This window comes from Myzus persicae, unplaced genomic scaffold, assembly GCF_001856785.1.
Source record: "Myzus persicae strain clone G006 unplaced genomic scaffold, MPER_G0061.0, whole genome shotgun sequence".
Classification (NCBI taxonomy): Eukaryota; Metazoa; Arthropoda; class Insecta; order Hemiptera; family Aphididae; genus Myzus; species Myzus persicae.
Window position 1 is genome coordinate 492,453 of NW_019101013.1, and position 27,983 is coordinate 520,435.

General features: G+C 30.8%; 1 protein-coding gene across 4 annotated transcripts; it reads right to left on the reverse strand.

Moving 5' to 3' along the window:
• LOC111027270 (class E basic helix-loop-helix protein 40-like) lies at window positions 1–27,983 on the reverse strand. Of its 4 annotated transcripts, none has more exons than XM_022305569.1 (7): window positions 27,797–27,983; window positions 17,640–17,721; window positions 6,227–6,427; window positions 1,907–2,093; window positions 1,543–1,785; window positions 1,276–1,451; window positions 1–1,171 (listed from the first exon to the last, which is right to left on the reverse strand). In XM_022305569.1, exons 1-7 carry the CDS (start codon window positions 27,853–27,855, stop codon window positions 806–808), a joined length of 1,314 nt encoding a protein of 437 aa, XP_022161261.1. In that variant the 5' UTR covers window positions 27,856–27,983; the 3' UTR covers window positions 1–805. The 4 variants fall into 4 exon arrangements, with proteins under 4 accessions (XP_022161261.1, XP_022161263.1, XP_022161265.1 ...); XM_022305571.1 differs by lacking the exon at window positions 27,797–27,983 and adding an exon at window positions 27,679–27,763 and having other exon boundaries at window positions 806–1,171; XM_022305573.1 differs by lacking the exon at window positions 17,640–17,721 and having other exon boundaries at window positions 806–1,171.

Sequence of the window (27,983 nt, forward strand, 5' to 3'; positions counted from 1 at the left end):
TTAAACAATCTATAGTAAATTTATTGGTTTTGATACATAGAAAATTTACAATAACTGTATAGGAAAATAGGAAAATATGCTTAAATCATTAACGACAATAATGTAATGATTTTATTTATATACTCTAAGTTACATACACATTTAAAATTGCACCATATCGCCGACAATATATTGATAAATTTTTAAGCTTACAAGACCTCAGTCCAGAGTCATATTCCCAACACAGGTGATGGTTCGTCTGGATATGTATTGCCGGTGCAGGAGGGAACAGGGATATAGGGGTTCCTGACAATTGTCAACTTACTGAAACTTTATTACTCGCTGAGCATTGAAATTAGTAAATATAATTATGACACCTTAACTGAATTAAAATTACAATATTTATTACTCATTTATTCGCGGTTGTTTTTGATCGTTTTTCGATTTCAAACCTTAAGCTTTTGAGAATTGCTTATATGGGAGCCAATAACACCCATAATAGAACATTTTAATTTTTGTGTTCGATTTCCTATATCCATTAAGTGCAGGTTTTTGAAATATTTGGACGAGTTTTGAAGCCCAAAAAGTTTTTTCTGAATAAAACAAAACCAAACGCACAGTTGCACGTGTATAATAATAAGCTCAACCGCGGAGAACCAAAAATCGGGAAACATCATAATATATTATTATGCCCAAGGGCGCGTATTTTGTTCCAATTCGTCGTTTCTTGTGTCGATTTGTCAGCAGCCCCGGCCCCGCGCTGCGTCTCTGCAGTGACATGCCGTGATCCGTCCGCCAAGCGCCGTCGGGATTACGTCGCCGTTCTTCAGAACTGATTGGTCGCTTGGAAGTTGACCGAAATCGATATCGGGTGCACGATGACCGACGAACGGTTTTCGGTTAGCGCGTGGTCCAGGACGGGCGGTATGATGTCCCTGTTGACGGTCAGCGGTATGTAGTACGACCCATTGGCGTGCAGCGCGAATATCGGCACCTCCTGTCTGCAGTCTTCGGTGCAGTCGGACGATTCTTTCCGGCGCCGTTTCTTGCCCGGCGCGTAGTAATCGGCCAGGTCCTCGCCGCTGTTCTCGGCGCTGAACCGCTGTTTGATGTCCGTCTTGAACTTGTACATGGACCCGTTGGACGAATACGAGTCCGTCGTGAACGACATGTTGCACCTGTCCGCTATGGTCTGGACGGACATGGAACAATATTATGTTGTAGAAGTATATTATAATATTATGCATTGAGTAGGTTGATTATTATTATTATTGTCACATGTAACGCGTTACACACCTGGTCATATGACGCGTTTGCCGACGTATGAGATTTCAAGTTTTTCAAAGAAGGTTTTTGTTGACCGGTCTCGTCGTAAGTCCCCTCAACGTCAAGGTATGATAGCATGTTCGCGTTGAACTTGTTTACTTCCAGCATGATCTCTTGTTTCATCACATCATGGATCACTTGTTTCCCTGCGCCACGAATATCGATTATTTAATTAATAATTAATATATTATACTTAATATATTATATAGGTACACGGGGTACATCGGTGACACATACCTTTGATTATCTGAGCACAATGTTGCTGCAAGTGGTTTATGAGAGACAAGCACAATCCGTGGTTGGGCGGATATCCGTGCCCCTCGACGAGATACTGCATGGTCTCTGTCAGACATTCCAAAAACCCCATCTTGTACTGTTCTGCCATCAAAATGGAGTTTTCGGGTTGTTCGGGGGTAGAATTTTCGGATTTTTCGGCTTCCAGTGGTTCTGCGGGTTCACGTGGTGATGGCTGATTCACCGCTACATTATTAAAATATATTATTATGACCCTCTTGAGTAAGTAACGTAAATGTGTGTGATTTGTATTCAACGAGTATAGATAACCTATAAGTCGAGTGATCCAAAAAATAAAAATCCTTACCCGACGAGGAAACGTTAGATTGTAGGTACTTCATGTGTTTGATGGCCATTTCGATTATTTCGGTTTTTTCAACTCGACCTCGACCTTTTTTCATATATTCGGCTGGTATGAGTCGTGACAGATCGGCCAAGCAATTATTCATTCTATCGCGTCGTCGTTTTTCTATTATACGATGTGACATCGGGTCCTACAGCATAATAAGAAACATTATCAATGCATTGTTTGTTTATATTTTTCGTTAATGTATAATATTACGAAACGCTTCGTGTACGGAGAAATCGGAATTTTTTCATACGAAAATTATTGTCCTAAGCGATTTAAATATGACGGCAATTTGAATCGATTATGATCACGTTTTCGACATTACAAGAAACGTATTAATAACGTCATCGTGTATAAGAACACCACGTGATGAGCAAACGTCTTGATCGGGGGCGATCACGTTGTCACGCTGCTGTTCATTTGTAAGTAGAATGGGCTCGTATTATATGCCGACAATCGGGTTTTTCGGTACAACGTGATCGGGACAGGTTCTTAAAAAAAACAACAGACGGGTCATGGAGGTTGGATCAATATTTAATATGATAAACGTTCAATACCTGTGGTTTATGGTAAACGAGTTGACGGTAAACGTCAATTAAAAATTTGGATATATTTTTATTATTGTATAGGAACAGTAAATGTATATGGATAGACAAATATATGTATATATATTTTATTCTGCAATTTTTATAAGATAGTTTCATGTTTAAAGGGTTGTAAGGTTTCTACTAGAAATACTAGAAGTATTTAGAATGCTCAGGTAGATACCTAATCTTAATTATTATTATACATCTTTATAAAATTGTCTCATAAAATACCTTATGATATTATATAAACAAAATTCGAATCTTCCTATTACAAATGTTATACCTTTTATCTACTAAACAGTTTTTAAATTAACTTATTTTACTTACAATTGAAAATGCAACAGAATAGATGCAATAATTTATAAACTAATTTTAAAATCGACCTTCATTTTATAATAAGACAATGTAATTCGTAATATATTGCTTATTGTATGTGCTAAGCTATTCTATCTATTATTCTCGATGAATTATTCGTTGTTTTTATTATGTGACATTAAACCACAACTAATTATCATTATGTCGATAGATCACATATAATGTTATTTTACTGTATGTACCTACAAATATATGTTGCATTAAACAGAATGTTCAGTCATTGGCAGTCGAAATTCTATTAATATTATCTACGTCCGAATACCTACTCTGAACTATGTTTAGCTAAAATGTAGTAATTTACACCTGGTTTAATACATTTTAGTGCCTATTTAATTACATTAAGATCTTTATCAAGGCATGTCTATCGAAAATCAAAATTTGTTTTAAGAAATATTTTCATTAAGTAATAATTATTATCATTTATGAGTATCTATAGATTTCAATAATTCAGTAAACAGCTTTTTAACACATTGATTGTATGAATTAATTAAGATGATTAATAATAGTGATTTATCAAACCTCAATTAATATACATAAGTCGAATACAGTTACCAGACAAACTTTTTTTTACATAATCTTTATGCATTAGGTAAGATTACAAACAAACACAGTAATATGCTACATTTATTCAGAAATAATTGTTTATGTATTTATTATTTTACTTTTAAATTTTTGTTTTTCAATAAATTCTTACTTACAAGTATTTGATTACGAGCTTAACATAAATAAATATTTATGCGGAACCTAAGGAAAATAATAGCATTCAGTTAAAATAAAGTTATTCTGTAGTATTGGTGATAGAGTAGCAATCGATGAAGTATAATAACGTTACGAAAAACACTTGTCGATAAGTGATACTTGGATTGAAAGAAATATAATTTTATACATAATATACCAACATTAATACTGGCCGATTAAATTAAGCTCACTGAAACGATAATTATTAATTATACCTATGGGCCGTGACAACTTGTTTATAGTTTCTCCTACTACCAAAACAACTATTTTTTTTGAATTTGTATGTTTGATTTTACCGCAGTTTACTTAAGTAGGTATCGAAGAAAATAATCCGTGAGTTTAATGTTGAGTATACACGTATGCAATGAGTTTATTAAGTTCTCATTAAGTTATTTCCATTGTTAAAGCTTTATATTTTAAGTTTATAAATAGAGCAGTTCACTTTATAGGATTAACTGTTACCTGTGCCTAAATTTGATTTTTTATATATCAATTTCACATGTGAATATTATAACCCACTTATAGGTTATTTGTAATCATAATAATACAATATCCAAGCTGTATCTTCATGTATTATTTTATACTACTGACACTAAATTTATTGTATAAATTCTGAACACTCTTATAATCATATATTGCAATATGATTATCACGCAGACAACTTTAAAGTATGCAAAGTCTTGAAAATGTAAATAAATAAATGTTTGTTAGCACTTGCAGTCGAGCTGTTTTCGTCGTGTTTACATTTCAGCTAATATATAATAATTATACATATAATTATATCGTATTAAATACCTATTTTATATAGACATGTCATATGCATAATAGTTATAACACTAATAACTACCTATATAATACGAATAACGTTTACGACTGATAACCATATTCGAGTGTTGTCGTAGGAATACGATGGTAAACGACTGTATCTGCTCAGGTATCTGGTATATTCAGGCTATTGTATGTTACTTTGAAGCCGATTATAATATTTTGTATCTAATACCTACAGAAAACCATTGATGTCATCAATTTATATTTGGAGTTGGTGAATGATCGACCGACCATCACCATTATTATGCCGTTAAATTGCGTATTCATACCTTTGATTTTTTACAAAATCCCCTAATACTTTTAATAGGATAATTATTATAATATTTACATAAAAGTTGTAGTCTATAAATGTAAATATATTTATTTTGTTTTTACATTTTGACTTAAAAACAATTTACATATAGGGAAAAATCATGATTTTACAGGTGTAAAGAACATAATACCAATAGATAAACAGCTAATAAATATACGTCTAATAAATATATGTCTCAAACTATTTAATGTCATCACGTGTGTGTTATAAAACAAATATTATACCTATCCCATTAATCATAATATTATATTGCACCAAAATGATAAAAAAAAGAAAAGAAAAAAAATCTTAATTCTTATTTATTATATCATTACAATTGTCATAGGGTGCACCAGTTTTTTCATACATCATATTATTATTATATTTACATATTAGTGTACGGTTAGACGCATCAATTGAGCCGCCAGTCTTGTAATGTGTAAAAGATGCTTTTAAATTTCTAGGTACACATGCAGATACTTATTTTAAAAAGTATTTAAAATCTCAGTAAAAACAGTATTTGAGTAGGTACAAAAAGAGATACTTTAAAATGACGTATCCATGGATGATATTTTTTAAACTAAAATATTTTTCTTAGCATTTTTTAGTTTTATATACATTTAATGGAGAATTTTACATCATTTCATTTGGTGTAACTATAAATGGCGCACCTGCTTTTTTTCAAGGTTTTTGGTTACGGGCATAGATAAATATACGGGTCACATAAAAATAAAATATTATTACATAGGTACCAATATTATATTACTATGTTTTCAGTATTTTACGCTATTAAACTAAAAATATATTAACTAAAAATAAAAAGTATTTGATTTTAGATACAGATACTGTAAGAAAGTAATCAAAATACTTTGCCCAAGTACTTTTTTCAAAAGTATTTAAAATACGTATTTGAGTGCTTTAAAAGTATTTAAAAGTATTTACTCAATTACTTTTTCTCAAGTACTCTACAAGACTGTTGGTCAATTTCGAACCTTTCCTCCCATGAAAGGCGTCGTCGCAGACTATCTGAGGACTTTTCCAAAGCGTCACTCTCGCCGACTAAATAGATTTTATTTTCTATATTCTTCTCTTCCAGGACGATTTATATAGAATAATTACTCGTTTAAATTTTGTTTAGATACAATACAATAAATTCGAAAAAAAATTAATCTGCTTAACAATCAGCAGTAAAAAGGTTTTATCTTATCGTTTGGAAAAAATTGAAATTTGTATCACCACAGGATACCCTTCAAATGGAGTAATAATCTGAGACTTTATTCTAAATGATTGAAACTATGGTATTTCAAGTACCTACACACTTAAACATTAAACAAATTAGAATTTGAATGAATTTATTATATTAAAGGAAAAAATGGGTAGAGCGTGGTTGGTGAATCACCAGAATACGTGAATCACCTATCTCCTAATAATCCTAACACCATCGACACACGCACATACCTCTTTGCTGACGTTCTTTAACTGATTTCGGTGCGGACCAGTTCTTTCGGCATGTTGCTGCGTTTCCCCATCGAGGTTTTCACATTGCTCCTCATTCCTTTGCTGCGGCAACTGTACCGAAACAGCATGAGATTTTCCGGACAGTCTGTCCTTCATGGCACTATCGTGGTGCGTTATTATCATGTCTGACACCATGGACACCTGTGGAAACACGGACGGTTAAGTACCCTATGTAACACTATGAAAATAAACCCATAGTGTCCTAAAATATAATGTATGATGAAGACATTTTTCAAATATCGCTCGTCGTTCAAGGTATTCTCAGCGATTTCCGTTATATACCCAGCTGTCTAATTTTATTAAGACAGTTATATTTTTTCAAAACTGCTACTGTGACTCCAAAGACTCCCGCCGGACAAAAATTCATATGGCTAGTCACAATATAGAAGTAATAACTTTTTAAGTGATCACCGTAGTACCTACCCAACAGTCCCATCAAGCCGCGTCTCTTTGACGTATATAGGTACAATTTTAAACTTGTAATTTGTAAGTATTTGTAACTTTGGTACAAATAATATTTTTGCTTTAAAAAAATGTATGATTTTAGCTATGCACAGCAATGACTGTACACAATAACACTTACAGGGGACTATTTTTTTTCGAAACCGGTTGTTTTTTATGTCCTGACCGAGGCTTAACATACAAGAGGTTCGGTGGATTCTAAAAACCAGTACTTAGGTATAAGTGTCCAAATCAAATGTTTTAAAACGTTTCGAAGACGGAAAATATCCCATCAGCCGACACGGAAATAAAATACAAACAATTCAAAAACGCGTCCGCGGCACTCACCAAATGACGGTTTCAGTTTCGTGCAATCCAATACGCGTGGTGTGAACCCCGTTCGCCAATGGCCAGCCGTACTCGGTAGAGATGATAATATTATAATATAATTAATAATGAATTATATTTAATTATCTTGCGGCACTGCGACGATCGGTAGGTAAAATAATTGTTACAAAAACAGTATGTTTGTCGAGAGAAACGACACGAAAATTCACCGAAAACTATAATTATTTATTATGGTTGGCGGGCAGATCGAAGACGACCGAGCCAAATTTCCGGTATCGCGGACGGTGCAGTGGCGGCAGGGGAAAAAAATATACACGTATTGCCACTGTGCGAAATAACAATAACGATACAATCACTTCGTGTTATGACTGCCGTACAATGGTAAATATTGTTGTTGTTTGCCGTCGTAGACACTAGGCGAAACGGTACAGTGTCGTAATTTTCTTTCGGTACGCTGCCGAAAAACAACAAAAACAATAATATTAATAATACTATTACAGCGGCAGAACGGTTCGCGAACTGAACGACTGCACTGGACGCGGCACAATAGTACAATACGAAACTATAGCACAGATTAACGGTCGTCGTTCGTCGGGCGGCGGTGGCGGCGGCGGCGTCGGGACCGGTACGGTAGCGCGCCGCCGTGCGTGCCGCGTCAGTCGCGCGCTCAAAGCTGCTCCGGGACCGGCGGTGGCGGGCCCAGTGTTGCCACCGAGCTGACGCGTGCCTCGGTCGCCCGCCCGCGAAGGGCGCACACGTGCTGTCCCGCCGCCGCCGCGTTTATCGTCTTCTATAAATAAAAAAAAAATTAGTAATTATTAATTTATCTCACGGTACGTCGTCGTTCGGCGTAAACGCTCACTCACTCACGCGCACCGCCGACACGGCACTACAACAATATCAAACATATTGTTATAATGCATATTATTATAATAGGCATTATTGAAAAGCTACAACCAATAAATTATTATTATTATTATTATTATTATTAAAATCGTATGCAACACCGCGCGCACCAATTATGCCGCGGTGGTGGGTAGGCACCCACGATATGAGCACCGGGCGCCGTCGGTCGGATCGCGCCGCCGGCCAGCACATTGCGCCGAACGTGACAGCGCCGCCGTGTGCGCGGCTAACGCGTGTCGCGTGATCGTGTTACGTTATGCTGCGGCAACGTGCGGTATTATTATTATTATTATTATTATTATAATATCATGTATTTGTAACTACGTGTATTTATTATATTATTATTATTTTTACGATTATTATTTTATTGTATACGCTTACAAAGCCGCCGCCGGCGCCGGGCTGCCGCTAAGGCGCGATAGTAAATTTTGTAAAACGCACGTGACGGATTTCGAGACAGGTTCCCTTCGCGATTTCAAATAAGGTAGACACTTCAAATCAACGGATTTTTCTCCCTTTATTATTGTTATTAGTAATAATTAGTATTATAATGGTAAACGCGAGGTACTACCAGCGGCCTACTCGTAGCCTGCAGGGCTGTGCGGGCTGAGGGTTGCTTCAAGCGGTTTTTTTTGTGGGCGAACGGCGTGGTGGCAATGATTAAAAGGGCTACAATTGTCTTACCGCGTGTACTTGAAATATAGGTAGGTGGTAGTGAAGCCATTGGTTAAGTTTACTCAATCAACGGTAGAGCCATTCATCGTTAAGTACAAAAACAGACATAATATTTATTTATCAGGTAATCATCGAAATATATTGTGTTTTAACATACGCCGCGTAATATATTAATTATTAAATGCATTTTCATTTTTACATTTATAGTTTATTACCTTAGTAATGAACACCTTATATGTATTATAATATCGGAGTACAAAATCGATGTAAAAAATACCTAGTTAGTGGCTATTAGACGTAAATCGAGCTACAGATATAGAGTGCATTCTTAAAATGTTTGTTTCTACCCATCTACTGTATATTATTACTACCTGTTGACTGTTTATCAATGAAAGAATCGACCATGGGGAAGCAAGGTATACATTGGCAAATTACAAACGTGTCATCTGGTGCCCAACGGCTGGTGGTTAAACGGGCGCAGTGGCGATTTTATAGTCTTCATAACTCAAGGAGCAAGTTTATAAACAACCCACCCACCAACTACATTTACTAGGACCAATGTAATATTTTCGGGTTCTTCTTCAGTTAAATTTTTCATTAACTTTTACAATTTATGATATCGATACACTTATATTTTACGTGAATGATCAATTTTCTGTTATGAATTATAAATAAGCCTGTTAAACTTAGAACATTTTGTTTCCCGATTTTTGGGGCAGGAGCAAGTCATTCTTAGTATTCTTATAACAAGTCTCCCCTGAACGGGCAGCACCCGTTTCGCCCAGATACCAGGAGTATTATATTTAACCAGCTTGTGATTAATGGAGAGTTAGAATAAAAGTTATTTTAATTGAAATAAGAGTGAATAATTCACACGCATTTGTTGTGAGCTGTATCGCCTGTATGCTCGCCGAATGCAAGCCCATAATGTTGGACTAAATACACTGTCCCCGGAAATATGGTTGTCCACTAAAAAATTGCAATACTTAACTAGTTTAGTTGGACATTGAGTCATAAAATCTTGAGTAAAACAATCGGATACTTCACAGTGGGTTCTAAAAATATTAAGCCATAAGTATGTTGAATCCAATTACCAATACTCGTATTTTTTGTATTCAGTTGCTAAACCATATTTTTAAACCTATAATTTTAAAATAGTTTTGAGTAGACTATATTAATTTGTCATTTGTACTATATAACTGTAATAATGTATACTTGAATATGCATTTTTCTAAAGCTTTTGCTATGACTTTTTACGAACATTTTAGTAAAAAATAAGTATGTATAAATAGTGTAAATTGTGTAATGCTTTTTTAAAAATAGTTTATAATAATACATATATATTGTATTATTTGAAAATCATTGCCAACTTAATTTGAAATTAAAATGGCGTTGGACGAAACGAGAAAGGTTAATTTTGGGCAAAACTGGCCCGCACCCGGTTAAATTGAGTACCTATGCCACTCTAGCAAACAATAACTAAAATTTCAAGTAAGATAAGGAAGTCTGATATTAACGTTATACCTCGAATCGAATCGTTATTATATACATTTTTATGCTATATTATGGTGGAATATTATTTTAATGTTCGAAACAACAATTATTTACAATTTACAAAAATAATAATTTATTACAATAATAATATGACACGTCATCGCTAATTGAGCTCACTAAAATTATTAATAAAATAAGAAGTAATCTTAAACTATACACGCGTCTTAAAAAAACATTTTCTAGTGGCCTGGTAAAACTAATATTCGTATACCTATAGTTAGAAGTAAGAACTGATAAATTTAATAGAGGAGATTTTAACAAAGAACGCAAAAAATATTATCTAGGTATATAGATACTGTTATTATATAGTAACATATAAGTAATATCATTATCCATTGAGTATATATTGTATACAAATACAATGTATAGGTACTCAATGGTAATATATACATACACAATTGAAAATGCCTAGTTAAATTAATTATCTCTATACCTAACGATCAGCATTTCAATGGTGGTTTATTTTAGCCTTAAGTTAAACCAAAAACTATGTTTCAGGTGAACTTAAAAGGTAAACGTCTAGTTCAATAGTTCATTTCAGCCATGTATTTAGCTAGAAGCTTCAAAAGATTTGTATATCATATATTTTATAATAATATGCGATATACAATACAATAATTATATTGTATAACCAGCCAACATGTTATCATTGTTACCCTCATCATATTAACTAAAGTAATAATTTTCAAATTTTCAGTTTCAATTTAATTTGCATATATGAACTGATTTATTTGTTTCATAATATTTAATAATATTACGTCATCTTCGTCTGTTTGAAATTTGTAAAAAAAGCATTTAATGAGAAAAACTGCTTACATAATTTACACTTTAACAACGATTTTCAATTCAAAATTTAAAAATAAGAAAAATAATTATGGAAATGGCTAGCAAGGCCCTCCAAGGTACCTTTAGGACTATTATTTAGACTATAAGCAAGGAAAAAATTAAAATTTTCGTAATTTGGGCTACATCGTCATTTATATGAATAGTCAAGCCCAGTTTGCAAGGCACTACTCCTTGTTTATAAACCAGGTCAAACAATTGGTGTTTGAAAAACGATTTTCCACACTTTATTTCTACTTAAAACTAACATTTGTGAAATTTTTATTTTTTAAAAATGTAGATTACAAGTCCCCTTAAATTTCTAGGCTAGTTTTGAAATTCCCTAGGAAATCTTTTTACCTCACAATTCAAAAACAAGTAAAATAATTATTAAATGCGGCCATCAACAGGTCATCTGCTCAACAAAAGTAAGAAAAAAATTGACATTTTCGTAATTTTTTTTCCATACCTACTTAGATCGCCATTTATGTCGAATAACTTTTTAGAATATTTTTCAAAGTATTTTATTCCTATAAGAAGTAATTTTAATTTACAATCATAATTGTTTTTCTTGTTTTTCTGAAAATGTTTATAATAATTTATACACTTTAAATCAAGTATCAAAAACTTAAATTATATCATATTTAGAATTGTTAAATTATAATATAATATGTTGATGCTAATTTTAAATGTTCTTGTGGAATAGTGTCATTGGTTTAATATTTAGAACAAAAACTAAAAACTATTTTAAAATTATATGAAACACTTTTAAAGTATTTTACACACGTTTGCTCATTAACACATCTAGATTATAGATTTGATTATTTGTGTAACAATTGTTTTTTCATAATCATAAACAGTTACCATTATTTACAAATTCTCTCGTGAGTGTAGAGCACAGCAGTATACAAATACCTATTCGTGTTTATATTAGCAGACGTTTGTGCATGGTTGTATATGTCTTAAAAAAAATCGTATTTTGAACGTTCAGACGATATTTTTGTTTGATAATATTTACTAGGTACTCTTCTTTGAGGTGTAAACACAAAATGGTGTACGTTATTTTTATTGCACTCATGCACAAAGTTTGTCAATAATAGGAATTCAATAATGAATATGAACGAAATAGATCTGGTATTATTATGTGTATTGGGTGTTGGGCGGTGATCGACTATTAGATTGTAAACGAATTTAAGAATACAAATACAACTATGAAAAAATAATATGTTATATTCAACTATAGCCTAAAAGTTTTTATTTATGTTATTTTAGGATATTTAGTTATTAGTTTATAAATATTTGTATTGTGCGAGAAAATCAATTAATTTGCTAATAATTATACACGCTCGATTATTGTGTATTGGTACGTCACAAATAATATTATGTCGTAATTACTATGTTAGGCTAGGTTCACTTGTATACCGAAGGACTCACTAAACAAACAAAAGCCATAAATATTATAGTAAATAGGTCGTTGTACTGTTCTCTCGTTATACTTTGATTGTACCTATTCGACATGCGTGTGTACATTATTATGCTGAGTGCTAGCTTAATAAAACGTGACTATAATGATGCCAACAATTAACATTCATCATCAATTATTCCGTTTATTGAAATTTAACTGTTAAGACATTTTAATTTAAAAATATTACACTACTTGTGTAATAATATGATTTATATTGTAGTGAGTAGTACCTTTAATAACTATTTTTTTTCGAAATTTGTTTGAAGATCGTCTTGTACTACCTAAATATGTATTACATTATAGGTAGGTATTACTTATATTATGCAGGTATCAGTATTAAAATTACACCAAATCGTTATGCGTATTAATCAACATTTATTTTCTTGAAATTTTATTTCGATATTATACAATTTAGTAAGTGAGCATTTATAATGCACCTATTGTATATAAATTATAAAATGTAAAAATCATTCATGGAAAAGTAAAGTATATAAATGGTTAGAATTTGTACCCATGTATATGTTACAGCTAAAGTGTTGAATTCCAATATTTTATGAAATAACTAGGTAGTTCATGAATTACCTACGAATGTTAGTTAAAGTATGAAATAATACATGAAAATTGTACTTTGCTTGCGCATTTGTACCTACTCTGAAGTTAAACTCATAACTGTTGAACTGTACACATTTATTAATTTATTATAAAAAAACAATAAAACATTTAATACAACAAATCAGTACAGTATGTTGATACCTACTCCCTTTAAGTAATGCTTGTAATGTGGTGAGGGAGTCTTATTATTTTACAAGTTTAAATCAATAATTTACAATTAGGGTGAAATACTGAAATAAGTAGAAAATACTAATTGGTAATTACATAATAAATGTACAAGAAGTATGATCCTTGTAGGTTAAAGGTATTAGGTTATAATTATAACTATATAAATTTGATTGTATTACTACCTATGGAAATTATGTTACTGTCTAATAATTAATACATTTAATAATTTTACAAGTTTCATTCATTAACAATTCGGATGAAATAAAAACATGTATTATGCAACATTGCAACCCTACTGCCCACAGTCAGCACCTAGATTTTACGATACACGTAGGTGTAATAAGTAGGCAATTATATTAAAAACGATAGGTACTTGTTTGTTATCGCCCACCACCACGTGGCATAAAATTAATCAACCCAGTACCGATTGTTCGTTTGTTGTATTATGATATTTTTATATAAGTATACTGTTACAAAATGTTTAAATAAAAGTAAATAATAATGAAAATAAATTGTTTACAAAATGATGTTTAATTAAAAAAATTAATTGTGTAATAATTATTAATTGCTTTATTATTATTACTATTAGGTACACGTACAAAAATAAGACAGTTTTCAAAAGACTCATTAATGTTACACATTTTATTTGTTATATCTAACGATGTTTATAGTTTTGTTGTAAAAATTAAATCCCAGTATTAAATATTGCGGTAAATAACTCATTGAATCAATTTTTAACAATATTTTAAAATAAACTACCTAATGATGTTTGTTTGTATATATGTATGCACTTTAAATTACATGTGTGTACGGTATAGTGATTAGTGGGTTGTTTAATTGTGGGGGGAGGGGGCTTACAATTATTTCCAATTTTATTTTTATTTTTTCCAGTCTAGTAATTTTGGAAGCAGTTGATACTCAAAATTGCAAATTCTCAGCACTTTTTCAACTGATCAGCAAAAAAACAAAAATGATTGTATTCAAAAAATTAAGTTATGTACCCTATAAGTGATCAAACACCTTTGAAAAAAGCAGTGGTGGTTCTAGCGTACGAGCAGGGTGGGTAGCTGCACCAAATTTGAGTGAAAAAAAGGTTTCTATTGTTCGTAAATTGTGTAAAAACGGGGTTGAAAATAGGTAAATGTGTGCAAATGAGTTGTAGCCAATATTGATTGATCATCCTTATCCATTTTAGTTAATTCTCCGGTTAGGGTACAAATGGTGTCACCATCATTTAAATTAATAACAATAACAAAAAAAAACAAAAACAACATTAATGATGGTTATATTAATTAGAGAGGACTTCACCCCTCACGAGTTATTGTGTTATCGCCGTGCAATATACACTATTTGTGTTCAGCAGAATCAATTAAAGTTAATAACAATACAAATTATGTTGTTACAATTTTAGAGTGAATTGACCGATAATCAAAAGTAAGACCGATAATCTGTGCATTATTAATATTTTACAATATTTTATTTTTTAAACAAGTTATGGGAATTTTAGGTTTTAATATTTTACATCCGGTATGTATTGTACTATTTTTACTATGGATAGTGTCATAAACATAGATGGCTCCTTCCAAAAAAACATTCATAAGTATGTATTTTCTTTTAACATATTATTATTATCTTATTGTATCTATTCATACAAATTGTAACTATGTATTATTAAAGAAATAACAAAATATTTTTTTCAATGAATGTTTGATAATGTGATATCATACAATCACGCATGACGCATCGCGATATCTGTCCACTGCGTAGTAGCAGTTTTAAATTATGTACGGCCTAAATATTATGTAAGTGCAGTTTAAACTTTAAAAAATCAAAATAGAAATTCAAATTTTTTGTTTTGTAAGCCCTTTGTTCTGCGAATTTCAATGTGTACCTAACCGGCCATGTTAATGTAAATTATTGCAATATCCTTTTTACTCACATATAGGTATCCATTATTTTGTTGCCCCTGTTCACGCATTGCATGTGCCACGTTCACGTGATGAGTTAGCGTACGAATTCCACCGGCGTTAGAAAATAAAATATTATGATACTGCATTCAATGATAATTCATATTAATAAACATGGTGTATAGAAGGAAATGAATAAACATGATTTAAATTTGTATACAGTGTGCATCACGGAGAATCGACATGCAATACGTATCGAATGTAATAGTGTCAAATCTTCACAATACACTCTGTATAATAATAATAACATAATAATATCATACTGTACTAAATAACGCGGTGATATAATAATAATAATGATAATGGGTAAAACAATAACGCCTCGCGGTTTTGCTAATGCCCACGCAGTCACGTGTGTAAATAACACAATATTATACCGTACAAGTATATAAGTATATTATTATATATATATATATGACACAATAGTATTACGTTACGCGCATGATATTATAATAATGTACGCTTAAAAATTCATAATGCCCGTCGGTATATATTATACACAATAATAATATTATAATAATACATAATTTATACGCGATCACGAGATTGCAGTCGTGTCTGGTCTGCATGTGCAGAGGCGAATGACTCTTTTTTTTATTTTCGAAAAATGATTTTTGATTGACACAGTATTTCATTATAATTATTAAATTGTCACTCGCGGCGGCCGTTTGGTGTGCGCCTATTTATATTATACATTATATTATTATGTACTGAACACATATGAGTACGAGTATAATGTGCTTAGCCTGGAAGTTTCGTGATAAAAAGAATAACGACGACTTCTATCCTCTGCAGCAATAATAATAATAATAATAATAATAATACATTGTAATCTCACCGCCTCGGTCAATAACAAAATTATATGCGTCTATACTCTATAGTGTATATGTTTTGATGGAAACGTGGTCACAGAACTCGGATAATGTTGTACAATCTAGTACTATCATTTATCACAATCAATATTCGATATCGAAACCTATACATATTTTATGAACAGTTTATATTTTTAAAACCCGTAGTCGGATTATTCGAAACCCGTGTGATTCAGGTGTGCGGTGAACACAACAGCACTCGTGTAAAGGTCGTGTTCGGCAGTGTTTGTGTGATGAGTCCGACTGTAATGTTTTTTTTTTGTTTTGTTTTATATACTACCCATATACCAATGGAGTGGATATAACAAAGTGTAATACGGTGGTAATAACACCCACTACACAACTGCAGTAGTTCGGTCTGTATTATAATAAGCAATTAGTTTATTATATCTCGGTAATCACGTGCATATTATAAACGTGTAGTTAAGCACATAAACATGTCGGTTCTCGCAGGTAATAATGTAATCATTTTATGGTATATAAGACCCAGAGATGTTTGCGTCCGGGCGAGTTTGAATAAATTGCGGTGCGTTTGGGAAATTTAGCATAATGCGTCCGACTGAATATTATGTGATTTTAAAATAGCTTTATGTGTTTGGTAGTACCATTTTGAATATTATGTTGCCGCGATGCGTGTTTGGTATTGTGTTATCGTTAAATGGCCAGCACCCCCCCCCCCCAGCCCGTGGCCCAATGTGCTGCAGAAAATCGCTGAAAAAGTTAAGTTAAAGTAGATTTTTTACGTTTTTTTTTTTTGCAATTCATGAAACTATCGCACCAGTATTGGACACAATACAGAATTTTTTTTAATCCACGGAGATAAAACGATACGTTTGGATTTAACCGCATTCCGATGGATTATTGTCCTCGCCGTTTTTATACTTGCAACGCATATTTCCGTCATTAGTCGTTTCAAAATATATTGCGTGCTGCACTCTGCTGCGTGATCATAATCATACCAAATAGTCACATGACTATATAGTTACGTACCTATAGGTCACATGATTATCTTACATAGACTTCAGTGTACCGATATATATATATATATACCTATAGTGGGGTTTCCAAACTTCTTTTATTTGAGAGCGGTATAAAAAATTAAAAGCTCTTAGTGGGTAAAAGTTATATAAACCCACATAATTTTCAATCGTACAATTTAAATTAAATTATATTACGATATAGGTATGCAACACGTGGCACATCATAATGAGGATTTGGGATATTATACATGTTTTAGATTATTAATCGTCTTTCGGATATCCGGATAAAACTTGATTGTAGGCTGTAGTTTGGAGACCCCTACTATATAATATTATATACTGTCGTTTTCTGATTTTTTATACATTTTTTTTATTTTTTTATTTTTAATTATCATATTAAATAGAGATTACAGATACATTATAGTAGGTACCTAAACAAAATACTTTTATTGACTTCTCTATAGTCGTCACAGTAGTCACTATCATCTACTCGACACATTATTATAATAACTATAATAAGTAATAATATTAGCTTGTACGAACGTGAAATGGTTTTTTCTTATTAAACGGATTGCATGTCCACTCTTCGCTTTGGCTCATTTCACTTGAGTTGAGGTTCATTTTTCTACAATAATAGCAAAAATAATGTTATGTTTTAGTATTGCGGCAACTAACACAATTCATATACATAAGTATATGTGTAAATAATTCACATTTCGCGCCGTAATTGTAAATGTATATTGTAAACAATAATAAATACAAAAATTGCAGTTCAATTTGCATGTATGTCTGGGATTTTTTAGAAATGTATATACAAAATAATGACAGCAACTACACTAAGACCAACTCAACAATAATTTTCGGTTGGACAATAATAAAAACATAAATCTGTTGTTTGTTGACCGTCGTGTTAAAAGTCGTATTGAATATTTCATACACTCGCAACAGCAACTAATCAGTACTCAATACCATTTCTGAATAAATTATTTTTATACTTTCATGATTTTATTCTAAAGATATGAATAACTATTTTGATAGTTAGATAATATAAATTTAAATTAAATTTTTTCATATTATTATCACATGGACTGACTACTGAGGCGTGAATTCAATTATAATAAGCATTCAAATTTGTTAATCTTACAATATTTTTATACTTTATCGTTTATTTTTGTACTTGTGTTAATCTTGAGTAAGATTATTTGTCAATTTAAGTATCATTGTTGGACAATGTTTGCTTTGCTTAGTTAATACGTATATATACTTACCTATTTTATTCACCACATATTTTATTATTGTATATACACTAAAAAAATCTTTAAAAAGAAATAAAAAAAAAAAAAAAATGAAATAGGTAAGTAGGTAGGTATAAAATATATTTTTATTTTAGTAGGTTTGGTCAAAACTAATAGCCTCGGAAATTACTTAAACTAAACAATTAACATAATTAATATTTGAAAGTATAGCAATATATATAAAAATGCATAGTAAATAATAATACATAATATTAAAAGTTAAAACGATTAATTAAGTAGTGCAGGATATCTATAAATATCAAACATTGTAATGTTTGTAGTGTATCTATATAATGTCGAAAAAAATTGAACTAACACCTTTAAACGCATACTGCATGCAACTATGCGTAGACACGTTTTTAAAGACACGTTACCAATATACGTGCAAGTACACGAATTCCTTAATGTTTACGTTTCTTTATCACAGACAAATTATATTTAAATCGTATAAAATTATAAAAACCGAATAAAAAATGATAGGTAATAAATAATATATTTCACAAGAATTGTATGTTTAAAGCATGTTGATTTTAACTGGGGTTAATAACGTATACATTGTCACGGAATTGAGGCTCTAGTGTCCAAGTAAAATATAACTATTATTTGAACCGGTATATGCTTATGACATATTGCCATATTGGTACCTGTTACTGTATCTACTTTGTGTATTACTTTGTCATAATAGATATATAGTTATGCTATTGTGTCACTACTGCACGAGTAGTAAAGTTAGAGAAGTTTAAAGTTTAAAGTTTTAAATGCATTACAATTTATACTTGATTTAACACATTTAGCTATAAAATAATGGGTCTAAAACTAACACTGATATACAAATTCAAAAGGTTTTATTTAGATTGTATTATACAGTTTGGTACCTACCTATAGTTAATGTAAGCAAATGAAGGTATAACCTATATTGTAGGTAATTCATTGAACAATACGCATTATATTTAAATATGTTTTTTTTCGTATTATTATAAAATTATAATATATATTTATGACTTTAACAGTATAATACTTCTTATAGCTTGAATAAAAACATATGCATAGTTTTCTGTTATAATTTATAATAGTTGTTAATTTCAGTAAAAATTGATAGCGGTTAATAATTGAGCAATTTTTGTTGTGAGCTACAGGCTGTGTTAGCTGTGTTCCTACTTTATATTATAATATTATTCTTTGATAACGATGTGTGACCGAAGCAGTATTCACTAAAGTGCATTTTTAATAGTATATATATTATAAATGCATGCGTCATAATTGTGATTAGTGTATCGTATTTGACCCTTTACATGCTCGCGTGTCGTACAACTGATGATCGACTATTCTATACCTGTTATATGGATTATGGAATCGATAATTAAATAAACCCGAAATTGTTTTGCATTGATTTCTGTGAGTGAATATACGAGTTCCGAACCTACATACTTTTTCATATACACGACTTTGGCACTTGAGAGTTTTTTGTGAATGCAAATAGGTGGAAAACTGAAGTTTTAGGTACAATAAACATACATTCTGGTTCTACATCCGATTTTCCACTGAATTATGTAAAAGTACGATGCAATGATTTAAGGCACTGCCGCAAAGAAAATAATGTCATCGTTTCTTTGTCCATCGTAGTTTTTGCTGAAATCACGTGCCTCTGACGACGGTTATAGTTTATCTTCCAAAAGATACGAGGTGTTATCATGTTTTAGGAATTTTTTAGTTGTGTTCGTTTTAATTTGTATTGTATCTATATTTATATGTTTATCAGTTTGCACAGTAATCATCAGTCCTAATCCATAAAGCTACACACACACACACACACGCTTTCGCAGTAAAACTCTGGTCTATATTTTAATTATTAAGTTGTATTTTAATTAATAGGTTGTAATTCAGACAGTAGGGATTCGAACATTTTTTCCAAGACTTACATAATTATTTTCTATAAACAATGCAATTAAAAAAAATGTTTAGATTAATTTTATGATTTTCATAACACGAACTTATTCACATCATAGTTTTACTGTATGTGATATTGACTTATAAGTTACTAACATAAACATACTTATAGTTATTTTTTTATCTAAAAAATAATTCTTATTCTTACAAGTTTATAAAAAACTTTAAGATACAAAATTTTGGTGACAAAGAATTGACATTAGCAGAATGAAAGATGGATGAGCACTGATCAAGCTAACAGTGCCACACTGCCACTCGATAGGTTATAATTGGGCAAAGCTTTGTAAAATAATTTTTGTTATTAATTTAAGTTTGATACATTTACACTCAACACCATTGTCTGAGTATCCTAACACGATCGTTGTTCTCTTGATGCTTTTTTTCAGTAGGTATTTAAAAGTATAAACGAGAGTCTCATTTCGTATTCGGCGAGGAGGAATAACAAAAAATAAACATATATATACCTATATGGGCTATATACATATAACTCTAAATTTAAACTGTATAGTATACAGGGTGATCCACTAAGCATGTTCACCCCAATATTTTTGAAAAAATAATCTATTTAACAGAATAAGTTAGCTCTCTTATTTTGCAAAAAAAAAATAATGTCCTTAAATATTTCAAAAATAATAACTTGAATAAATTCATTATTAAAGAAAAAAAATTGGCCAGACAAGCTTAGTGTATCGCTCTGTATACGCCCCACTATAATTATTATAATTTATAATTCTCGTGCGATATGTCGTCTTATGCGGAAAACAACAGACTGTTTTAAATTTTAATAAACAATACATTATGCACATGTACGAGATATATCATAGTAAAGCAGTCGCGACGACGACGTGATGTATAGCTTTCGTATAAATATATATATATATATGAGTCATATGATATTAAATACAATATACATACAAAAATATAACATGGGTATATGGTATATTACGAATATATACCTCTACAAATATTATCAAGACACGTAAAATATAAGAAAAAAAAATTATCAATTACAGGTGTGACTGGAAGATCTGTTAACAACCAAGCTGCTGCGTAGTAAAATCGTATTTTTGCTCACTCGATTAACCAGTAAAAACAAAAAAAAAACTTTGTCAATGAGTGAGTCACAATTCTATGAATTTTAAACGACTTGATAATTGGAAATTGAATTTCAAACACTTATAAAAATATAGTGCAAATGTAGGTATGTTTAATTTTTTAAAATTTTTTTTATTATAACAGCTTAAAAAGAACTATGTATTAAATTTTCAAGCTTTTTGACCCAGTAAAAAACTTTTTATCAAAAATATGCCGAAGAACAAAATCAAAGTATTTCTACAGCCCCCTGAAAGTAATAACCGACACAAAGAAAAAGAAAAATACCTCTTTGTAAAATCAATACATTCATCGTCCAGCTCAGAATCTAAAATGATAATTTTATCATCTAAAAATGACTCAATTGTTTATTGTACGGTTAATAATTAATTTGTATACAAGTATTGTCTAACTTAATTGTTATATCTCACTATTAAAATATGAGTTTAATTACGTCGTTGTTTCAGAATTATTTTCGGTAACTGTTACTGACAGTTATCTGTTTCTATAGTAGAGAACTAAAACTAAAGACATAAAAAATGTTCTATATCCAAGATTCAAGACTTAAAATATTTCATGTAAAACGTATAATTATTTATTATTAAATACTTATTGGCAATGGAAGTTGGTACAATATTAGAATACCTATAGTGTTAGTGTATCCAATTTGGTTGAGGTGCATCGTGCGTACATCGTTGTACCTAGATAATTTCAAATTAATTGTTTTCTAGGAACTGTTTCAAGTACCTAATTATTACTATTATTATTCATTGTTTAAGCTCTAAAGTGTTATGTTATATTATATTATACTATGATTCTGCCACAAATGAAACTAAAATTTTCAATTAAATTTTCTTATAAAATATTTGATTTAAACGCTTATAACGATTCAACTATATACATAAGAGTAAAAATTACGACAGGTCATAAATAACTTTAATCATTAGTTCGTTAATAGGTCAATTAATTTAAAAAAAATTAAAAAAAAAACAATGTGGTTTTGTTTGAGCTGAATGTAAATTTATTGTATTGCGTAAGATAGATTACGGCTAACGGGTGTAAGGTAGTGTTTTACTCCTCTCAATACAAGATTAATTAAGGCATAGTTTCCGAGTAGCGATTAATCCCAAAATCCAATATTATCGAAAAATACACAACATGAAACTACAGTGTAACATAATTATTCTGAATGTATTATAATTGTTGAGCTAGATTTTTAAATAAAAGCAAGAAAAAAAAGATAATTATTAGGTATGTTAAAATAATACTATAAGTTCATGTTTATAGTAATAATTTGTTTCAACCAATTAAGTCTATACTTTATATTATTAGTATTATTATAAATTATGTTTCCATCAATTCTATTTATTATTACTATTAAGACACGTAAACATGATTACGTAAGCGCAATAACTGATACGAATTTAAAAAACAAATAAAACTGAAAATTTGTGAGATTTGTAATCGCTAAGACATCTTCAAATCTGGTGAGAATAATGCGGTGAAACAACAAATTATACTAATAAAAAGTTCACTTATATTTAGAAAAATAAATAATGAAAGAAGATTAGTTACATATTTATTTTCTGTAATCTATACATTCAGTAAGTACTAAGTACAGCTAATAATTGGTCGGTTTTATTGATTAATTTTTTTTGGATTTATTATTAGTTATAGTTGATGGGCAAACAACTATTTGGGAAATGTGTGTATTATTATACATAATATTAATGTTTGGCTCCTCGTCGGTAATCTTGTGTACCCATATTATGTATCATGAAAAGTAAAACCATGTATAATATTATTATATATATAGAAAGTGTTAATATTGTATCACGCAACAAGTGGGATTTTTAAATATACATATTATATTAAACTATAATACATACGTGTGTAATAGACAGTTATAGGTTTATCTATGTAATAGAACCACGACCTTTGCTCGGTAGCTGAACAATGATGAATGTATCGGATTCGAACTGATCAAAGTACATTTTTGTAATATTAATTAATAGTAGGATAAAAATTTAAAAATTTAAAAAATATCGAAAATTATTTTTGAGGACGAGCTGGCATTTTTAGTTTTGTAATAAATTAAATTTCGTGCAAATCCATATAATAATATTGTATTGTGGCAAATGCCAAATATTATTTTTTTTATTATAAAAAAAATTCCATGCTGTAATCGCTGTGCTGTAATCGCCGAGTACCTCAACGTGCGCTGTCTGCAGTCGAGTTGTCGGGAAATTGATCGTTCTCAAAAGCTCGAATTTCACGAATAACGACGTTTTATTGTTTAGAATAATACCCTACAATAATAATATAGTTATACAACAATATCGCTCCCGTTGTGTTCCCGTCGTACAAATTGAACCTCCTCCCGAGTCTGAACGCACGTTTTTCGATTTATTTTGTAAAAACGTGCCATTTATGCAATACTAGGAAATAAAATTATACACCATGTGTTAAAGCTTTTAAAATGGTTGAATCTTTTTTAATCAACAGTGGTTGAATGAATTTGTTGTTGTTATATATTACACAAGCTTTAAGGGGATATTGTAACCATAGTGAATAGGTCTATACTAATACGCATTATGAACACCTAAGCAATGTTTTTATGAAGCTGTTTCGTTATAATGATACCTATTTCTATCTTAATATGGGGTTTTTAGATCAATAAAACTTTACTAATATCAATTTATTAATTAATACATTTTTTAATTATCAATTGAGTTTTAGGATACTTATTACTATAAGTACCTCAAAAGATCAATTACAAAAAAAATACGGTTTAAACTTATGCACTTGACAACTGAAGTTGATTAAAAATTAAAAACTATAATGTAGATTGTTTATCGTTATTTCGTTTTTACGGATTTTAAGAACCACATTTGGATGTACATTTTATATTATGTAATTATCATAAGTATGAACCTAGGACTGGGGTGTCAAAACAGTATTTCAATTGTTGGTATTTTGGAGCAGTTAATTTTAATTTATAACCGTACATTAGAGTAAACAAAATATTAGTTCGGTAACTATAATAACATTTATCATAAATTATAATTATCGGGGAGCATATTCTAAATCTGATACTTTTTGTTGCGTATATTATTATTCGTTTGTGTACACATAGTTTGGAATTGTCCATCATAAACGTTACGTGCGCCATAGATACACACCGGGGTCATCGGGTCATTAATTTGTATATTGTTTTATAATAATCTGCCATGAGCCGTGTTTACATTAAAATCGACAGTTTTACTTTCACACTTAACATAACAACAGTTTTAAACTACGAATGATGACACTACTCAATTATTACATAGAACTTTAAACCCAACTTATAAAATGTTAACATTTTTATTTTGATAAATTACTGCTGTTTCGTGGCAACTTTGACAAGTCACTATAAACTGTAAAATAGGTGAGACGAGAAAAAAATTCTTCGGTACTGCAGGCGGGATGCGTTATTAAATACTTATTATGTGGAGTACCTTTATTATATCTATGTTTATTTTTGTTCCGGGAATTTCAATTTCTTCTGACTGAAAGAGTTCAAATTATGACAGAGCACATTTATACAACCATTTTCTTCCACGGGGCCTTGACACAATAATTAGGTAATATGATATAACAATTATTATTATTATTATTATTATTGCTACCTAACGTCTGCACGTACAAATGCCGCGGGTACGGGATGAAACGAGCGTCTATATCGCCGGAGTTCGTGTGGGGGTGGGTGGGCAAAAAAATAACTAGAATGTACTTTTATCTCACACTGACGCGAATCGACGTAAATGTTTTATTATATGATATAATCACGCTCTGTACAACGTGACGGACATCACATACAAACACTCACGCGTCATAAGAGAAATGAAAATAAATAATCGTATCCGTAAGTCATATCGTATCTCAGTTTTCCACGTGAGCAGACGTTTAATAAAGCGAGAACGTGTCTTCATATATGTCTTTATCATTGCTGCTGCCTGCTGGTATTATCACAGCTCATTTGCGTCCCGAATTGCATATTATTATTTTTTTTTAACGTTCCCCGTATCCTGCCTACCACTTGGATTCCGTGAATCAATTAATATAAAGATGATGATAGGGATACTGCATAGTTTACGGTTAGTTTTAATGTGGTTAGATAACCAAAAAAAGTTTAAATAGTTAAATATCTTCGTCCTTCGTAGTATAAATTAAATAGACGGTGCTCGGGAAAAATAGTATATATAAGTCAATTTCTCAATTTTTTTGTAGTTTTCTCTAAGTAATTTGGTAGGGTGTGACTTCCTGATTTTAAGACTCATTGTTGAGTATAATTTTCTGTATTTTACCTACTTATTATGCAAAACTGTATAGATTGTAGACTTATTTAAAATACATATTAAAAAAGTGTAATTTAAAATTTTTTTTTAATTTTAAAACTTATTAATTAGTCTGTTTAGTGTACAGTCAATATCTACTGCAGAAATGAAACATTTTATTCGTTTCTTGAAAAGTATAGACATTTTGAACGATTCAATTTATCCACACACTGTCCGAATAAATCGACTAAAAAAAAATTATCAAATGTCTTGATGTCAAATGCATATTATTTTCAAGAGATTAACATTTATTTTTATTTTTCACTAATATTTGATACATAGAATACAGTGGAAATTTAACAATGATAATTGACGTTGGTCTTAACGGGCAAAAATAATACGAAATAGTTACAGACTTACTTGTATAATGTATATATTTCTGGCTTACCCAGTACCCCCCTTCTTATAGACTTTCGGTGCAGTAGAGAAAAGATCGATAATCCCGATGGCACTGTATACCATTTGTACGTGGGCCCACATAAGTGATTCGACCGATAATTATAAACGTTGACCATTGTGTTACCTTTATAGATACATTTTAATATTGATAAATTGGTAAGATATTTTACTATTTGAAATTATTGTTTACTATTGAAAATAATTTTTTTTGGAAAACCGAACGGGGACCGATCGGCATCTGGGTCGTCTATAGTCGGTGTGTAGGTATGCTAGCTTATATATGTATCGGCGTATCGCTATAGCCTGTAATATGTTATGGCACCTATAAACTTGCAGGTTAATACCACATATGGTATCATGTATATATAATATCATAATATATATAACACAGATTATGAAAAATCTAGGATTTGTTTAGTTATTCCCTGGTATATACACGTATGGATGTAACCGACTAACGACTGTAGCGCTTGGCCGACACAGTCCTCATCAGGATAGGCTGGAACAGGATATATTTTTCTTTAGACATGGAGAAAGTTTTATGCAATACAACGTTTTTCAAAATATATACATTTCAGTATGTAGATATGTAGTAAATTACTACTAGTAATATATAGTATATATTATAGTATTTATTATACTTATGTTAAGGGCAATGTGGAAAACCATTACATCATTATTATCATTATATATCATTATTCTATATATTGTAAGTGAATTTTGTAAAATGCCCACCATTTTTAAACAATATGAATAATTATTTAAACATTTGTACATCTATATTGCCCGGGCGTTGTAATATAATGCTGGGGTACTTATAAAACGACAGATGTATCAAGGGAAATGTGAAATTTTGGAAAATTATTAGTAAATTATATCTTAGGTATTTGTGCTAATTGTTACTGTAACAACTTAAAAATCTCGAAACTACAATATGTTTGTGTTTAATTTCCTATTTTAGTAAATTACTTATTTTAGGAAATTGGTAGTGATAGGTAATAGCAGTGGTCGCCTATTTTTGATCTACTGTCAACTATCAATGCAAGAAAGATGGTGAACGCACTCGGTAATTAATTAATCAAAATATTTTCAAATTTCCATTAAATAAATTGTTAGTCCATTACTTTCGTTCTGGTTAAGTAAACTGTATACTTAGGAATATCTATAATCGTATACAACCAATAAAAAAGTTCACAGAGTAGGATGTTCAACAGCCTGCTCTAACTTTCAAGTGTGCACGTTTACTTCCTCGACTGAATTTACCTACTACAAAATTAGATATTATGTACATTATGAAGAATTGTATAACGTTTTACGTCAAAATGATATGGAAGTAATCCCAGTTACGATAAATTATAATAAAATATACCTAGCATTAAATTTTTTTTTTTAAATATTTAATTGCATATTATAGGTAGGTACTAATTAAAATCATCTATATTTATGTTTAAAACTCAAAATATGACTCCATACCTATATGTTACAGACTTACAGTGCCTGTTATATCTTGGCCATTGACCATTATGTTCAAAGCCTGATTTTCAACTTTTTCTCGTAGTTTATTATGTATTATTAGGTGTCGTCGTCATACCTTTCACATTCGGCGTCCGGGCTCAGTCTAGATGCTAGCCAAGGATCAATACCGCTCATCGATTTGTTTTGATTAAGTTTTTTCGCGAGAGCAGAGGAGTGAATTATAGCAGTACCTACACACACACATACACACGCGCACAATATATACACTGTAGAAACGTGTGCCGCACTCACGTTGCCGACAT